General features: G+C 40.1%; 2 protein-coding genes across 5 annotated transcripts in view; one reads left to right on the top strand and one right to left on the bottom strand.

Moving 5' to 3' along the window:
• Positions 1 to 8858, top strand: part of LOC135425283 (probable acyl-CoA dehydrogenase 6) — a 76499-nt gene extending 67641 nt beyond the window's left edge. For 2 of the 4 annotated variants that reach the window (XM_064677437.1, XM_064677421.1), the window contains 3 exons: positions 1223 to 1384; positions 1526 to 1676; positions 8032 to 8858. In XM_064677437.1, the coding sequence (XP_064533507.1) occupies positions 1223 to 1384; positions 1526 to 1676; positions 8032 to 8122 (404 nt within the window). In that variant the 3' untranslated portion in view covers positions 8123 to 8858. The remainder of the gene's footprint in view (positions 1 to 1222; positions 1385 to 1525; positions 1677 to 8031) is intronic. The other 2 variants (XR_010435543.1, XM_064677432.1) reach the window with 2 other exon arrangements.
• Positions 8859 to 9024: 166 nt separating this feature from the next.
• On the bottom strand, positions 9025 to 17552 carry BET1 (Bet1 golgi vesicular membrane trafficking protein). The gene is made up of 4 exons (XM_064677473.1): positions 17369 to 17552; positions 13908 to 14023; positions 10791 to 10847; positions 9025 to 10261 (listed from the first exon to the last, which is right to left on the bottom strand). Exons 1-4 carry the CDS (start codon positions 17385 to 17387, stop codon positions 10106 to 10108), a joined length of 348 nt encoding a protein of 115 aa, XP_064533543.1. The 5' UTR covers positions 17388 to 17552; the 3' UTR covers positions 9025 to 10105.
• Positions 17553 to 18951: the final 1399 nt, after the last annotated feature.

The raw sequence follows: 18951 nt of genomic DNA, 5'->3' as shown, positions 1-18951 counted from the left end.
GAGCTGGTAAATGATCATGGCACGGGGAAATTGGTGGGATGTGGAGTCTGCATATGAGAGCAGAACAGAGATGAAATTTAAATAGAGGTGATCTTGAAAGCAATGCAAAAAGGAATATGGAACCACATCAGGCTCCTGTAAGGGACTCTCATGTGAGTAACTGACAGGTAGGAAAAGGGATTTTGTAGTAGTCCAGGGCTTGGTTCTATTTTGCATTTCAGATTCAGAGTTTTGTGGTTTAGACTCTAAATGTAAATTGAGGTGGATATGCATATTTTGAAAAGAGAAAATGTGACCCTTCTTACACAGATGGATTTGTGAACTGTCACTGCTCCTTGCCATGGGGACATGGGCCCACATTTGCCAAACAAATTTCTCCACATATTCAGCACCTGCTCTTATCCTAGCTAAGCTGCAAGAGACTGATAGCCTAGTCCTTCACTTCAAGGCTGGCCTTGGAAAAGAAACTTCTCCCTTTTCTTCTTGTTTAAAATGGGGTGTCTTTCAGTTTGCACAAAGAGAAGCAGCAAACTAGTTCTCTTGCTTTAAAGCAGCATCTGCCATCTCTCTAACCTGTTTTCCAGCAGTATCCTATTTTGATTCTGTTCCCATTAGAAGAACTATTTAACATTTATTAAAAGTGGCTGTGAATCTTTTCCCTTCCTTTCTATGCTGGAATCCAATTACAGAATGCAGATATAATAAGCAGTAAATTTGTGTTCCTTGATCTTGGAATAGGTTTCTGCCTTCTCCCTGAAAGCTTCCTGCAATTTACATTTCTACAGCATCCCTCACTGAGCACACTACACTGTCTGCCTTCAGATTTTTTCAGGGATTGTAACAAACCCTCAGGACACAGGCAGAATGGAAAGTAGGAGTTACCACAGGCTTTTGCTAAGGCCCCAAATGAGGCATTAAGGATAAAGTTTACATACTCATCATGATGTACTGCTTTCTATGACTTTCCTTCCCTTCTATCCACCTCCCTTGATTCTCTTCCAAGTTTTGGCAGTTTGGGGCTGAGGTGAGATAGATGGCTTTAAGGTACAAGGAGGGCTTTTTTCAGAATTGAAGTTGCACCCCAACTAAGTGTGTAGAACAACTTGCTTTAGAAAACCTAATGTATTGGTTATACAATGTGAGAAAAACATCTTTTTCAACAAGAAGCTAAACAACAGATCTGGCTAAAACCATGTCTTGTTCTGTGCTTTGCTTCTTCAAGTCCTGACACCACTGGAAACTATAATACAAGAAACTATTGACTACACCCGCCAGCGGAAGGTGTTTGACCAGTCTGTCCTGCACAACCAAACCGTGCACTTCCGCCTGGCCGAGCTGGCAACCGAAGTGGAGCTCCTTCGCTCGCTGCTGCACCGTGCTGTTGGTGAGCTCCCACATCTGCCTTCTCAGATGTGCTTCTCTTCATGCAAAGAACCTCGTCAGGCTAAAGCAACACAGGGAGGTGCTTTCCAGAGAGGCAGGCTGTGGCCAGTGACTCCTTTTTTATCCTCTTTTTTTTTATTAGCTCTGTATGTAGAAGGAAATGACGTGACCAAATATGCTTCCATGGCTAAGCTAAAGGCAGGACGTCTGGCCCGTGAAGTGACTGACAGCTGTCTCCAGTTTTGGGGAGGAATGGGATTCACCAGTGAAGTTCTGGTGAGCAGGTTTTACAGGTAAGCAAGTGGTGAAATTTGGCCTCTTAAACGTCCTGCTAAAAGATAACCTACTTGAAAAGGGCACCAGCTCCCAGCCAGTGTGAACGGTGTTGTTCTACGGAATGGTACGTCACTGACGTGCATTGTGGATGCAAGGACACACAGTGCAATTGATTTTGGGGTGATGTGTGTCACGACACAGGCTGACTATTCCTTTGCCAAATCTTGGCTTTGCATTACAATTGTGAAGTCTGAACTATCCACAGGTTGGCTTAGATGTCAAATAAACTCAATATTTTCCCTGATGGTCCTCTGGTATCTGCCAGACAGTAGAACAAAGGAAAAAAGGGCTAGCAGCAAGTGATTTTTTCTTTTCTCATTGCTTTTTGTTTGCTTGTAGTCTTGATTATAAGGACAGAAATAAACCAGAAGCTTTCTTCCAAAATGAATGAAAATCAGCTTTATCTTTTTCCCCACGTGTGTGTGAAACTGGAGTTCCCCACTTAGCTTCTGCAGTTGTCTTTTCTGATAGCAGTTTCCACCTGGTTAGTCACACCAGATACTGTGTGAGACCTGTGAGACAGGTAGTTGCTTCCAGCAAGTTGTTAGACCATTAAAATGGTACAGAGGCCTTTTTGCAAATTAATTGAAGTCCCTTCAAATTTTACTCTATATCTACTTAGAGCAAAATTCTCTCTAAGCAAACAGCTTCCTTGGTAGCTTTAGGAAAGTTCTGGCTCCAGTGTCTTATGTTCTGTAGATGGACCAAAATAGAACTTGAATTTTCTTGCAGTAACAGATTTACACTCAGCCCTTACATACAAAATACCTAATCAAAGGTTAGCAAAATAAGTGGTTCAGCTAGTTGAAAGTTTTGGTAAATGTATCTGTGTAAAGTGAGAGCAGAACACTCAAGAAAATCTGCAAAAAGCTTGTTTCTTCTTAGAAGGTTGAGTTACTTTTTCTATTTTTAATAGCATTTTATGAACAAGAATGCCATTGTAGTAAATCAGAGAGAAACTCAACGTTTTTTGACTTGTGGATTCCTGAAATTTCCTAGTGAAGGTACAGCCTGTTTTATGGTGGTGGTTTTAAGCTAGCTTTCATTATGATGGTTTTTCTTAGTTATGTTATTCACAGCCTCTATTAACAGCTAATGGTCCCTGGTGATGGAGGTGTTAAAAGCTACTGCAGTAGGCACTCTGAATAAAATGAATCTCTGTCTTGAAGCACTTACTGTAAATGTTGTAGTCTGTACAGATTAATGTGTATGTGCTATATATAGCTTTGTTTTGTCTTAAGATTTCCTAGCCCAGCATAGCATTGCTAGCTGTGAGCACAGGTTTTCTCTGTGGATTCCAGAGTGGTTTCCAAGTAGACCAGCACAGTCACATTTTTCCTGAGGAGAAATCCAGAGTGTTTCCTATTGGTATACATGATCAGCTGGCTAAAGAAACGTATCTTTCTGCTTCTAATACAAACACCTTTATAAATGAGGCTGAAGGTGGTAAGATATTTATACTCTAAACTGTTCTGTGAATCAGTAAAATTCCATCATTGAGTAACCAAAGGTCCAGGAAAGGACAAGTAGAGTATTACCTAAATAAACAATTACAAGTTCAAGTGAGAATCTTGTTAATCTGTACCGATAAGCAATGCAGCAACTTTCCCAAATCTGTTCTTTTCAGTACAGCAGTTTGAGTAACCATTCACGTCACTGTGATATTTCTTAAGTAGTAGCAGTATAACTGCACAGCATGACATCTAGTCCTAATGCACAAATATTTTTGTAGCATAATCCTCACAAAGTTTCCAAGGAAATGCTGGACAGTCTTTGACATGTTGGGCTCAAAGACTTCTCAAAGAACACACAGCACAATGCATGGTTAGTGCATGAAGTCTTTCAATTTTAGTTATTACTGTCGGTCAGAGATAATTAACAGAAATGGAACAAAACTGTTTGCCAGCTTACTTTATTCATTTCTGTAATTTTAATCATGAGTATTTTAAACCTTGTGGAACAACTGACATTTCTTAAGTGCAGTATTCTCTAGAAGGCATAAAGAGAGCTGCTTCACCATGTAGGTGTCTATACTGGGGCTGATTGTATATATATGTAAATGTTTATTTTCAGTTGTACGAACTCTGATAAGGAGAATGGGTTTTTTAAAAAAGTTGAGAGCCCAAATATCAAAGGGTTTCATAGAAAAATAAAAGCCAATAAAAAAGCCAATATAAAAACCATAAAGAATGGACTTTCCAGCATATACCCTACTAGCAGGATTCTAGAGAAGGAGAGCACTAGCCTGGAGTCATGAGTGTTTATTTTTCTCTCCCTTGTCTGAAAGGCCTCAAAGACATCATGACTTGGGAAAAATCAATTACTGAACAAACCCATCATCTATATGAAAACCCCAGTTTATGAGAGATCAGAGGGAAGAAACCTACTAGTAGCAAGTTTATTGCAATTTTTCAGATTTAAAGAGTTTTTAAAAATTTCAGGTAGTGATCTAATAGTGATTATAATACTAATTATGTTCACTTCAATTGTTATAGGAAGAACTTGTGTGGCCTTCTTAAAAGAGATGATTTTTTTTTAAATTAAGATTGTGACTAATGTTACTAATCACCATGTCTAACTGCTGCCAGTTCTTACAAGTTTTACTCTTGTGGGCTGTGAGGAGGAGAATGCTATCATTTCTTTACTTGCTGCATTGTGAAAGAATCAAGAAAGCAGCAGTGAAAAATATTGACTATTCATGTGAAATAGAAGTGTAAGTAGCATTGCAAATGCACACAGCTGCAGAACAAACATAGATTTCAATTTTCCCGTTATTGCAATATGAAGTTCTACCTGTAACTGAGGATAGTTAAAAAAACAAACTTCTGTACAGTTTTAAGTGGATTTTTTATAAGTAATGCATTTCCTTCTGTTTTTGTATCCTTCACATATTTAAAAAGTAATTTGAAATATTTTATTCAGTTTATTTTTTTGTTTATAGTCTTTCTTTACAAAGAATCTCTAAACTTGAGTGAGTCTAGACAATTGGGTTTTTTAATCAGTTTTTGTCATTATAACCATTTATGGTTGTTCCAAACAAAATGAAACCTATCCATCCATTTCTGCTGACAAAACCAATTTGCTTTGAAGTCTGTAGCTAATTGTTGAGGTAAGGCTTAATATCAATTTCTGTCATCTGTGAAACAAAATCTGTAGTTTCAGCCTTTTTCTGCAGAGGCTTTGAGACAGACAGATGCCTGTCTACCACTTTGTTTAACTTTTATGAGTATCTTGACAGGGAATTTAGGAGATAAAGCACGTGACACCTAGCTCTAAGATGGCAAATCAAAGCAAGCAACCGTACAGTGATGACTTTACAGCAGAGCTACACTCCAGAGCAGGCCAAGGTGATGCCCATTTCTTCAGCTAGGTCTTCAGAATGTCCCTAAATGGAAAGAGTAGGGCCATGGGAACTAGCAGGCACAGCCTCGGGTGTCTGGGCTGTGGCAGCCTGGCCAGAGACCTACTGTACTGGGTGGCATCAGCTCAAACTTCCCCCTGTGGATCAGTCTCCTTTAGATTTTGCTTGATTTGGACAGCCTATAGGCAAACTAGCTGAGTCTGAAAATTGAAGAAATCACAAAATATTAAGCTTGAGGGTGCATCAGTATATTTTGTGGAGAAAAATCTTGCCAGTAATGCAACCTAAAACTAGTAATTGTTGAGAAAAAAAGGGTAAACATTTTGTAATCAAGTGCAATTTGTGCTGAAAAGAAGCAGTGTAAAAAATGTCCTTCTGGGAAGCAGTGCTACTCTAAGCCACATAAACCTTGGTATGGATTTACCAATGGCCTCCTAACCAGGGAAGCAGAGAGCACCACTCCTGAGGGACTACTGCCATGAAGCCAGGCTACTAGGGAAAACCAGGGCTTGAAAACCAAAACTTGCTGCCTGCTTTACAGGCAGTGTAATGGACATGGCTTAGCTTGTGCGAAGCAAAGGCTGAATGGCCCTCAGAACGCAGAGAGGTCAACATCAGCCAACAGAGGAATGTTAACCTGCAGACTATATTGGATTATACTACTCAGAAACACATTCAGGCTGTAAATTAGAGGGTTCCTAATCATTAGAATAACTTTGTTATCTGACAGCCTTCAAATTAGGACAGTCCAAGATTAAAGGGAGCTTGTTTTTTCTCCTCAAAGCAGTGCTTGACACGTTTCTGAAGGCTATATGACATTACCTATGGAGATGGGAAACATGATTTGACAACACAGAGGGTTCTCTTTGTTCCTTTTGCTACATAACTAGAAATTATTGATAACCTGGATTGAGTGGGAATGGCTCCTTACGCTCCCTTATAAGTGTAGTTTTTTAACTCGGCTTTTAAGAATTTTTTCTTTGTCAAAAAGTTGGATTACTTTTTTAACATTTACATCTCTTGATTTGGTTGAGTAGGATAAGTCTTATAATCTATAGTGAGTGTATCAGATGCATGGCATTTCCCGAATGAGAAGAAACTCTTTGCAGGGAGTGTTTTAGAGGGATAGAACACAATAGCTGGATTTCTCTCTTTCCTCAGGCTAACTCCCACTCTCTCAGCATTCAACAAGCAGCTAGAGGTTTGGTCCCTCAGAATGACACCTTCACAAAACTGCATGGTGTATTGCAGGCAGGTTCCTAACTGTCCTTGGTCAGGGTGAAGCCATGACAGGTCAGTGCTCACCTCAGTGGGGCTGTAGTAGAGCAGGACTTGCTGCTCTGTCATGAGGCAGTAACAAGGCGATGGAGAAATCAGAAAGCAAAGTATCACTGTGCCAGATGAAAAGATTATAGAGGTAGCTTAAGTAAAGCAATTAAGTTCTAATATCTATAGGTATTAAAATATTTATGTGCCATATTAACTATGCACTATTGATATAATATAAACTATCAAACCAAAAGCATACAATAAATAGCTGATATAAAAGCTTACTTTACTACTATGTCCTCTTTCCCAGCTTCCTTGCAGTTCCTGGCAGGATAGCTGGTCCTATGATTTTGTTTTCTTCTTCTGAAAGCCTCTTTCCCAGAAGAGGGTTGCTAGATTAAAATCACTTGAGTCTTTTGTCATCTTGATCTGGTTAAATTAGGAGAAACCTTCCACCCTGTCTCCCCAGGAGAGAGATCACCATTAGTCACTTCTCTGTAGATTATGTAAGAAATACTCCTTATCTCACTCCTACAAAAACATAATTACTAGGAACTTTGTAAAGACACACACATGCACAAAACATATGTGAAAGGTGTTTTATTTTTTTAAAACGTGTCTTTATACATGACAACCTGACTTGTTTGTCACACACACCACGAAAACCAGTGCCCATTTCTAACATCTTATAAACAAGCCATGTGTCCAGGAATCCTGCTGCAAATGGAGGATTCTTACTGGCATCACAGAGGAGTCCTAAGGATTAGTTACTTGCTGGTGCTACAGTGAAGATGCAAAATGCTGAGCATGGGCAGGGGCTTTCTGCAGCTTGACAAAGCAGACAACACTGCAGCACTAAGAACAAGTAACCTACCACTGTTCCAGCTCCGCAGCCTTCAACAAGGCCTGTAGGAAGGTGGGGAATCTTCAGATTATTAAGTAGGGGTAGTTTAGAACTGTTTGGGTAGGTTTTTTTGTTGACGATGGTGGTTTTTAATTCTCCCCAAAGGAGAAAGGAAATTTGTGAGTAAAGTTGCTTGAGGTTGCAGTATTTTGCAATCTGGCTAGCACAGGAAACTTAGGCAATACTGTTAGGGATGACTCAGTGATGTTAATGGCAGGTTTTAAATGACTGTGATTAGATGTATCAAACTGAAAGTAAATATTCTTGGAGCAGCCATTGCTTTTTAAAGCACAGCAGCTTTACAGACTATATAAAACTATACTAGAATACTATATACAACACTATACTGCTATATAATATATATGTGTTCTGCTAGGTCTCACATTAGCCATTAGGGAGACCAGGATGCTTACTGGTTAAAAAACCTGAATGAAAATTGTACCTTCTCTGTACGATTCTCGTGTACTGATTGACTCTTATTTACCACACAGTTCATCAAAGTTAAGGGCTGCAACACTTTTTGCTGCTGGCCCTGGAAAAACTCCCTCCCCTCTTAAAGTTCAACTGCAGGCTTAGGCACCTACCGCTTGGGGAGAGGACCAGCAGGGATATTGAGGGAAGTATCACAGACCACCTCCCCAGGAGGAGGCAGTGGATGAGGTGTTCTGCAGGCATCTGGAATTAGTATGACACATGTAGGTAATCTCATCAGGTTTCCCAGCAGAAAACCATCACAACAGCATGCACATGTTTAAATCTACTCTTTGTATTTCTACAGAGACTTGAGATTGATGTCAATAGGAGGTGGGACAGATGAAACCATGCTTTCCATCATATGCAAATACATGGAAATACTTCCAAGCAAGTGAAACAGCTCCACTCTTTCTGGAAAATTAGGACAGCAAGAGCATGGCTTGTGCTGCACAGTGAAGGTAAACAGCCAGTACATTTTGAGTAGAAAACTTAACGGTAATTTTGTCATCAAAATGCACATCCAGGTCTTTCAGCATTACCATTCTATGTGTTCTCCAATGTCAAAATTCTGTTGATATAGAGCAGCCTGAGAGAATGTAGCCTCCTGCAAGGTATTTTTCCATTTTTTCAGTAGGTTACTGAAGTTTTTCAAGGATCCATGCTAAGCACACAGAAAAAATGTGTTCTTTAATCAAGCTTTATCTACATTTTAGAGCATCTGCGCCACCAATAAAGAAACAGAACTTCTATATGGATACGGCTACAATTTCATTAGTAGTTTAATCTAATTTCAGCATAGCTTTGCTTTTAAGACCTGTAATTAAGGCACAAATGATTCTCTGCCATGTCCAAATACTAGAACAGTGCCTTTGCTCTCAATTACAGGTACCTTCCCTATCTTTCACTTTTAGCAAGCAATCGTGACAATGACCTGTGTCATCTTTGCCAAGTTCACATCAACTCTGTCATGGATGTTTGGTGATGAGAGTAGTGGTTGATTTTTATTTGCAGAATTCCATAAACAACTCTTTAATTGTATCTGAAGATTTTGGAGGCCTGAACTTCAGCAGCAAAGTAGCATGTTTTGTGCGTAATTATTAAAGACAAATATTAAACGTGTTAATATGAAAATTGCGCGTAATTACTTAAACTCTTCCTAGAACAGTCATTTAAGCCAGAAGAGACAGCCTGTATTATGGATTTAAAAAAAAAAAAATTGCCCCTTAAATGCAGCACCATTTCCAAAAATTATACTGGTATTCTACAATAGAGAAGAATGTATATGAACAACACTAGCTAGAATAATACTACAAGACACTTTATTTGACACTTCATAATTAGTCATTAATGGCAACACATTATACAGTATTTCTAGAAAAGTCTTTCAAAAATTGTAGATACAACTTGAATATCTAGGAAACTTAATTTTTTTGTACGTTAAACTCATTAATATAATAGCTTCAACGATTAGAAACTATTTGGTGAGCCAAAGCTAAGTCTTCAAAATAAAAAAACCTTACTGTGATTGCACCTCCAACAGGTGCATCATAACTTTAATATAAAATTCAAAATATCTGCCCTTGTATTTCAGGCATCATGCAGTGTAGATCTAGGGACCATCACAAATTGAAAAGTAAACATCCTAATGATAAAAGTTTGTGATTCAATGGAATCATTAAGTTCTGATACTTTAAATATAAAGAAAACATTTGTACTGTGTCCATACTGATTGACCCAAATGATCAAAGGCATTTGCTTAAAAGAGATGTGTAAGCATAATTTCTCACATTTGAATTAAAAAATAAAATCCAGTTTTAAGTAACTTCTCCCCAAAATACCATTTAAGCACACAGTTTAATCTACTTAAACACTATCAGATCTAGCCACAAAAGTAATTTTTGGTGGTACCACTTTTACATTTGTTAGCTTCAGGCCAGCCTTTTAAAAATCCCCAGATTAAGCCAATTGCTTTTGCAATCTAGAAATTACTACATGCCTGAAACTGGAGCTCTAATTTAGAGCATGGTGCAGAATGAAAAGCAGAATGAAAGAGAAAGCCTTGTAATTCTGCAATTACTTCATATTCGAAAAAACCTTGCTTTCTGTATTTTTAAAATCAATTCTAAAAACTATTTTCCCTTAAAAAAGCCACCTACTATGCACTTTCTGTGTATTTACAATCCATCCCCCCAAAACAGGGGATGATGGGAAAAATTCTGACATATTAAGAAAACTATATATACCATTGCATTAATAGTTAATGCAATTTAGAACAATTTCACCATTTTTTATCAACAGAATATGCCACTTTAGATCAGTGTCTTCATTAATTAAGACTGTAGTTGAAATTACACAATGTAAAACAGAGGTACCGTGCATCACCTCAGTTTAATAATCCAGTATATTACAAAAAAAACAAACAATGAAAAGAGCATCATATAACATAATAGCTTTGTCTGGCTTCCTCTGGAGAGTGTTCTCAGTCTGCCCATAGTTGCACCTAAAAGTCCACCTGTAGAGTCGAAATCATTCTCCTACATTTAAAAAAAAAACCAAGCAAACAAAGCAATAAAAAACAGGTTACTCTGAGAAAAGAAATACCCTTACAGCTCGCTAAGTGTAGTTTTCCTTGTTTTTTTCAAAATTTCCAAAACTAAAATTATTTTAGAGGCAAAAATTAACCACGAAAAACTTCATTTTTCCCCAAGCCAAAGCAAAGTGCAAGAAAAAAAGGCATTTCTGACTTTCTAATTTTTTTGCTTCCTTCTTCTATTCTTGAATACAATTAAATATAGAACTGCCTCTTTAATAGTACTATACATTTTCTAATTGAAAATCAAGTCATATCTGAAGTAAAAAGGCCTTGGTTGTGCCTTGAAAGTAACATATTTGCACATCTTATCTTTCTGAACAGAAATACTGTTACCAAATCAGTCACATGTTACAGTCAATAAGCTGTCAACATTTTAATAAAAATGTTCATACTAAAAACCCGGATACTTTACATTACTAACTTCTCAATCCTGCCCTGTATTTAAAGAAATTTAGTTACTACATACTTACCATTTCTGATAACATTTTATTTTGGTTTTTAACTTCTGTTCCAATTTCAATGGAAAGCTGTTAAAAAACACCAAAAAGTATGAAGCATGAGTAATAATACATAGATTAGAGAACCCAGTCTAAAATACATAACATGACTAGCATTTCCCCAGGAAAAATGTGAAAACAGTACCTGATATTTTCAAAAAACAAAATAACATGCATAGTATTCTATCAATAACTCATAAGAGAAGATTTTTCATCAGGTGAGTCTAAAGAGTCACAGAAGGTGCTCAATGGTCCTCTTCCAGATAATGTCTTATTAGAATTATTGCATGGACTTTCAAAAATTCAAGATCTAGTCAAGTCTAAAGTAGCAATTGCCCATTTCCTGGAACAACTGTTAAAACTGCTGGCACACAGCACAAAGGACCATGAGCACCCGTTTGACTCAGTGTAGCCCGAGCTGACACATATAACCTGCTAAAGCATCTCTTTTGACAAATTCCTGTTATGCTATAAATGGGATTTTCTTTAGTGAACTTGTCTAGCCCTCCTCACAGCAAGGGAGCCACAGGACCAAGAGGAAAGCTGCATAGGCCAGGGAGAGTCCTGACTGACCAGTCAGTCCTGATCATGACCAGGGCCAGCAACAGCCTGGTGAGCAGCCCGAGACAGTCCAAGGTCAAGCCACAAAGTGAACCTGGGTTAGGGTTGGAATCAGGGAGATATGAGACCAGGCACAGATGGAGCTGCAACACAGCTGCAACATCTCAAAGACAGGAGCCAGCCAGAAGAGCCTTGGCTTAAAAGCAGCTCTGGAATCAAATAAGGGAGAACTGACACTGATCCTAATTTTTAGCAGCTTTTCCTCTGCCACAGTTCTTAGCAGCACACTGGCCTTGAACAACCAGCTCAACTCCTAGAATGGAGAGAAATGTGCTCCAGGCCCCCATGCTTTGGATTAGACTGAACACGTTTGGTTTTATGTGTCACAGCCTGAATCTCATTATTTCTTACTGCTGCATTTCAGTGCAATCTATAGTAAAGCAAGAGTGAAACTGATTTTACATGAGGCTTTTGGGAAGATTATCTGAAGGTTACTCCATACGCCAAGATTATTATGTTGCACTAAAAGATGCAACTGCAGAAAGAGCACATGTGCTGCTCCTTGGGGCACTGCCAACTGCACTGTTGACATACATCGATTTTGAAATGTAACATACCAAGAAGAAGACAAGAAATAAAATTTGCTAACAAAGGTCAAAACTTTTCTTTTTACCCTCTTAACTTATTCTAAATTCTTATTCTAAATCTGTTTTAGTTTCTAGTTGAGACTAAACAAATTACATTTAAGCAGCAGTATTAGCAATAGGACTTTGAATGAGTTCAGAATTTCAATGGAAAGAATTCATTAGCTTGTACTCTACATGTAGAAACAGTACCTGCAAAATTTGACAAATTGCTAAGAATGTATTTGACAAAATTTGTAGTTTTTAAGAATAAGAAACTGACATAATTTTAATCACAGAGCTGTCTTTCAGTTAGACTTGTTTGAAAGAAGTCCTCAGTCTCTGGAAGGAATCAGAATCATTAGAACAACTTCTTCAGAGGCTATTAGCATGCTGTTTCTAAGAGCAGTTTTCACATTACACATTTATAAGCAGATATCGCTACAGCTCACCGGTTTCTGCTGTAAGACCAAAAAGTAGTAGTCCATTTTCTTAAATGAAACAGGGTTACTGACCTAAACTCAAAGATTTTAGATTCTGTAGGACAGTAAGCCATAAGTTAAACCACAGGTGTGCTCAAGGTAGACAAAAAAGGGCATCTCTAGCTTAAAAAACTAATTAAAGAAAGAATCAGTTTTACACATGAATAATTGTGCATCCTGGCTGACATTAATTACTTCTTGTATTTGTATTGGGTTTGGAAACTTTTGAAAACTTTTGGTACTGGTGGGGGGGCTACAGGAGTGGCTTCTGTGAGAAGCTGCCAGAAGCTTCCCCAATGTCCAAAAGGGCCAATGTCAGCTGCTCCAAGACAGACTCATGACTGGTCAGGGCAGTGCCCATCAGAAACAGTGGTACCACCTCTGGGATAACATAGTTAAGAAGGGCAAAAAAACTGCAAAAGACCAATTGCATAGAGAGGAGTGAGAACATGTAGGAGAAAGATCACTGCAGACACCACGGCCAGAGAAGAAGCAGGAGGAGGTGCTCCAGGCACCAGAGCAAAGATTCCCCTGAAGTCCATGGTGCAGATCATGGTGAAGCAGGCTGTCCACTTGCAGCCACGGAGGTCCACAGTGGAGCAGAGATCCACCTGCAGCCCATGGAGGACCCCAGGCCAGAGCAGGTGGATGCCCAAAGGAGGCTGTGACCCTGTGGGAAGGCCACACTGGAGCAGGCTCCTGGCAGGACCTGTGATTCCAAGGAGAGAGGAGCCCAAGCTGGAGCAGGTGTGCTGTCAGGAGTTGTGACCCCGTGAGGGACCCACCTTGGAACAGCCTGTTCCTGAGGGACTGCATCCCATGAAAGGGACACACATCGGAACAATTAGTGAAGGACCCATGCAGGAACAGTCAGTGCAGAACTGAAGCCCGTGGAAAGGACCCATGTTAGAGAAATTCATGGAGGACTGTCTCCCATGGCAGGACACTGGAGCAGGGCAAGAGTGCGAGGAGGAAGGAGTGGCAGAGACAACGTGTGATGAACAAACTGCAACTCTCATTCCCAGTCCCTCTGCATTGCTGAGGGGGAGGAAGTTGAGGCCAGGAAGAAGGGAGGGGTAGGGTGAAGGCATTTTAAGATTTGGTTTTATTTCTCATGACCCTACTGATTTGACTGTCAATAAATTAAATTAATTTCCCCAAGTCGAGTCTGTTTTGCCCATGATGGTAACTGGTGAGTGATCTCTCCCCGCCCTTATCTTAACACATGAGTCTTTTGTCTTATTTTTATGTCCCCATCCACCCGAGGAGAGGATTGACAGAGCAGCTTTGGTGGGCACCTGGCATCCAGCCATGGTTAACTCTCCACAGTATTAAATTTATGTTTTAAACTAAGTCTACTGCTTCAATGATTCATATAATTTAATTCAATAAATGTGACAATATCACTGTAATTAAATACGTACCGACTTAATGGCACTGACTTTTGTACGCAGACTTTCTGTTAACCTGTCATTCTCTTCTTCATAAACACTGTATCCACTGCTGGTATAGCCATAGTTACCTGCAGGTGCTCCCTCACCTGTAAACACAACAGTCTGTAGTTACAGACAGAAAACACCATTGGAACAAGTGATTTGCATGCTCCTGAGACAGAGACTCAAATGTGTAAGTTACCTTTTCCAAATGTGAAAGTTACCTTTCAATATGCAAATAAAAGAAGAAAAACTGAGAATGGCTGTAATTTAGCACTATCAAATTTTTCTCCTGACAGTGTTTTCAGATGAGTTCTGTGGAATCAACCCAGGCATTACACAGATGTGAAGGAAGCATTGAGGCCACTACATGTGGGAAACTAAACTGAAAATAGGAGAGTTGAGACCATCCTCTAACAAAGACAAATATCACTTGATTACATATTTAAAGGAAAAACCATACTCTGATCCTTACATGAGTTTCTCTACAAACAAGACCTGAGAGCAGAAGCCAGGCCTCTGAGCAGAGCATTTCTGTTTCAGTCACCATTCTGCAGTTCTATTCCCACTCCTGCCTGGGCGTTTTGGGTGATGGAGATTCAGGACTGTCCTCCAGACAACTGAGGCAGCAGAGTATGCAGGGCAGAAAGGAGTGAAAGCTGCTCAGCTCCACACATTCACTTCCTCCAACCTCTAATAAAGATTCCCTACAGACAGCAGCTGGACAGCAGCATAGGCACTGGAGAATTAAAGCCACGTCCAGTCAGGACAAAAATCAGTCTTAGACCTCAAATCTAAGATTTGAAAAAAATGAAGAGAGATCAAGATTTAGAAAGGCAAACAGAAAAGAACTACTATAAGCTTTATGACAAAGATCCCACTAGATTAATTCAACTAACAATCCATTTATAACATTAATATATACTTATATAGTTAGCCAGAATGGCACACTAAAATTGAATGCCTTTGATTGCACTTTAAATACGCTGTAAAGATTTTTGTGTTTGTGGAGGTTTTTTTTCTTTTTGAGGAAAAAGGGTGAGAAGAGAGACACCGATCCCAATGACAGAGAAAACTCCATTTCAAATAATTTCATTGTGTGCTTGGCATACATAATATTAATATTTTAAAAGAGAATTACAATGCTATTTTGACAATAGATATCATTTTATGAACCCATGAAGCCATTCCTTAAATCTAAGTATGACACAGGAAAACCCCAAGAATCACACCATGTGCCTGAGAGCATTGTCCAAACGCTTCCAGAACTGTCAGGCTTGGTGCTGTGACCAGTTCCCTGGGGAGCCTGTTCCAGTGTCCAGTCACCCTCTGGGTGAAAAATCTTTTCCTAATATCCAGCCTAAACCTCCACTAAACACAGTCTCAGGCCATTCCCTCAGTCCTGTCACTGGTCATCAGAGGAGATCAGTGCCGGCCCCTCCTCTTCTCCTCATAAGGGAGTTGTTGACTGCAATGAAATATATGTTTTCATTTCACCACATTGAGTCAAGAAGCCTTTTTTCCCCCCACTTAAATCAAAAGTGCCAATGTCATATATAGAGAAATCTGACTAAAATTCTATCATTTAGAGAATTAGGGTTGTTCTCACTTGTGTCTGTTTTACAAGTGCATCTAACTACAGTATTTTGTGACACAATTTTGAGTGTGTCTACAAGTTAATACAACACACAGCTTCATGCCAAAACACTATGATTCTTACATGGACTGTGACAATGCAGATATGAACAACTGCCCCAAAGCTTTTCAACAGGCATGGCTGCTTCTTTAAATGTCATAGGAAGCACAATGAAGACATTTGGCTACAGCTGTTTATGGGAAGGGCAGAAAGTCCAGCGTGGCAGTTCTACGGACAGTCCCACAACACTGCTCATTGACACGTAATAGGGACATGGCCATAACACAACTGCAGGCTAAAAAAGAGGTACCAGGTAGATGATGACAACAGTCTAAGTGCTGGTGCCCAGCTTCTATTTCCAGACTATTACATAAAAAATAGTTCTAAACTGACAGCTGAAATGTCAAGGTAAAGCAGAAAATTTTACTGCAGCTGATAACAGACATTTAAGTCTTCTGCTTGACCTTCCAGCAGACTTTTTTAAAAAGCAGTTTCAGGATGATTCTTAAGGCATTGTTTGCCAGAATCAACCTAAAAGAAAGCATGCTCTTTCTTCAGTGCTCCTTGCACCAACATCCATCACCTCTTCAGAAATAGCACACTGCACTGGGTGGCCTCCAGTCCAATCCCTCTCAGTTCATACTCAACAGCAAACTGTCAGTCTGACAAAGGAAAGGACTGAAGATCTAAGCCCTATCAAATACCCACTTTTTTATGATAAATATCCCAACACCTCTCTTGCTCTACTAAGAAGTGTTCCCAAGACTTGTTTTATGTCATGAAAATACCATTGCACGACACAAATCTAAAATGTAGAAGTAAACGTAAGCTGGTGTTAGACACACTTGGTTTAGCCATGTGGCATTTACCGCCTCTAAATACTTTCTAGGAAGAAGCACCAGAACTAAGTCATAAACTTCTGGGGCATAAACATCCCCTAAGCTTAACAATGCTGTCATAGCACCCACGTGGTTGTAGAACACGACGTGGGAGTTCAAAGTTTCCTTACAGTCATCCACATGACTGCTGGTTGAAAAATGAGGCCTAAGCTGCTCAAAACACTCAGCAGGAACCCTGCAAAGATTTCTGCATTTGCACCAGATTGTATTTGTAACAAATTTATAATAGTTGGGGTTTTTTGTTCCCCCCCCGCAAACATAACGGGAAAACATATGGAAGTACTAAAATAAAAAAAACAAACTCCAAATTGGAAAGGACTTGACTGAAGAGTGACAAATCTGTCCATCCATGGGAACGCGGCTCAAATTAACACCACGTTGGAACATCATGATCAGAGCTAAATAAGCCAAGACTGTTTACAAGAGCATGCAGTGACAGGAGAAGGGGGAATGGGTTCAAATTGAAATAGAGTAGGTTTAGACTGGATATTAAGAAAAAATTCTTTACTGTGAGGGTGGTGCAGCACTGGAATAGGCTGCCCAGGGAAGCTGTGGACGCCCCATCGCTGGAGGTGTTCAAGGACAGGTTGGACGGGGCTCTGAGCAACCCGTCTAGTTGAAGGTGTCCCTGCCCATGGCAGGGGGATTGGAACTAGATGATCCTTAAGGTCCCTTCCAGACTAAATCATTCTATGATTCTATGATAAATACAAACCCCAGCGCTGCTCCGTAAATCCAGCTCAGCTAGAAAGAGGCAGAAGCAGGGGTGACGGCGTTTCCCCCAAAAAGCTTCCCAGCTCCGTTGCAGCCCTGCGCCCACGGGCACAGCCTCTCTCACGCCCCACCTGCCCCAGACCCTCCCCGGGGCCGGGCCCTGCCCGTGAGGTAGCCCAGCCCGGCCCTGCCGCCGCGCTTACCCAGCCCCGCGCGCCTCATGGTTCTGCCCAGAGCCTGCCACGGGAGGAGGAGAAGGAGGCAGCCGGAGAGGAGGAGGATGAGGAGGCGGCGGCCGAAACTTCGGCGGGGCCGCAGCGGGGCTCGGCGGCGCGGCCGCGCCTCATTCACCCACGAGCGCCACGACAGCGCCCCGCGCGCGGCACGCTGGGTGCGCGAACGGGCCGCCGGGCCGCGCGGGGGCTGCTGGGGGTTGTAGTCCCGCGCCGAGGGCTGTGACAGACAAAACCATGAAAATTCAGTGCTCAGTGGAGCTTTTCCACCTTCCTCCCCTGCCCCCCAGTGTATTTAGAAGTAACGACCACGTTGCTGCAGCATACAGCAACTCGAACTGGAAACTTGAAGATTTTATTACTATTGGATCTTCAGCTGTCTGAATGATTTAAGTCTGACCTGCAAAGATCATTTCCCCTTCATTCTTTAACCCCTTGAGCTGCTTTAGCATAAATGTGTTTCACTTGCTTTCACTAAAGATGTGGATCACTACATATGGCAGTGGATTGAATTTATTTCCCAGGGTGATACCACAAGGATTAATCAGTACTCCAGTGAAAAGCAAACAACATCACAGAGCCCATTCAGAGTTTCCTATTTCAGCTGTGGTGTCCGCTGGTCTAAAGAAGCTGCACTGTCTTTTTCAATTACAACGTGTTGCCATATCATTAATTGCTTTCATATTTGTGTTGTGGTAGGAACTGGGACGCTCAGTATTGGACCAAGATGCACTGGTATTTGTACAAGATATATAAATACGGACCAAAGCTCCTACTTCAATGAGCTTGCAGTATGCCAGAAGTATTCATCTAGATAGTAGAGCTGCAGAAGGAAGGATGCAATAACTCTGGTCAATGAGAAGGCCTATGGCCTCCTGCTGACATCCTGTTTAATTGCTGTAGGGTACCCCATGTATCTTCTTTGCAGTGCACAAAACAATAAATAAATGTACCATTTCTTTTCTCTCCACTTGTCAAAGTGCAATTGGGTCATTAGTCTTGTGTCTGCCCAACTTTTGGACAGATGTTGAGAAGGTACTCATTATTTACTTCTCAGTCACACTGGATGCCTATGTCTCAAACAACATTACAAAAAGAAAATTTGGTTACTGTAGAAAATGGTCCTCTAGTTTTTTTGATATTTGATAATTTAAGCAGTTTATCCAAAATTTCAACTATGGTATTAGTTACATCATTAAGGGGCTTATTTTTCATTTTTACTTACATTTTCTATAAAATAATATCCCAATTAACCATATGTAAGGTGTTCACAACTCAGAGTGTTTAGACATATAATCTCCTTATGATGTTGTGAAATAACATCTTGAGTCAATATGCAATTTATAAATAGCACATTGAATTCTACAGCTTCTTACAGCAAAGTGTGGAAATGATACTGACATGATTAATGTTTCAAATCCATTTTAATCATATTGAATTTATGTTTATTTCATACACTGAAAGTATCTCATAGGAAAGCTAATTTTTTAGATCTCATAGTACTACAATAATGAACTCGTGATTCCATCTAGACATAGAGATAACTGGGTCTC

Source organism: Pseudopipra pipra, chromosome 1, assembly GCF_036250125.1.
Source record: "Pseudopipra pipra isolate bDixPip1 chromosome 1, bDixPip1.hap1, whole genome shotgun sequence".
Classification (NCBI taxonomy): domain Eukaryota; kingdom Metazoa; phylum Chordata; class Aves; order Passeriformes; family Pipridae; genus Pseudopipra; species Pseudopipra pipra.
The sequence above is the reverse complement of the archived record's forward strand: the minus strand, read 5'-3'. Positions and strand labels throughout refer to the sequence as shown.

What these genes read in the sequence shown, in the direction of transcription:
- BET1 (XM_064677473.1), bottom strand. An exon ending in AAGTCAGTGCCATTAAGTCG is followed by an intron (nt 10,848 to 13,907) that starts GTACGTATTTAA and finishes GTTTTTTAACAG; the next exon opens with CTTTCCATTGAAATTGGAAC. An exon ending in ATAAAATGTTATCAGAAATG is followed by an intron (nt 10,262 to 10,790) that starts GTAAGTATGTAG and finishes TTTTAAATGTAG; the next exon opens with GAGAATGATTTCGACTCTAC.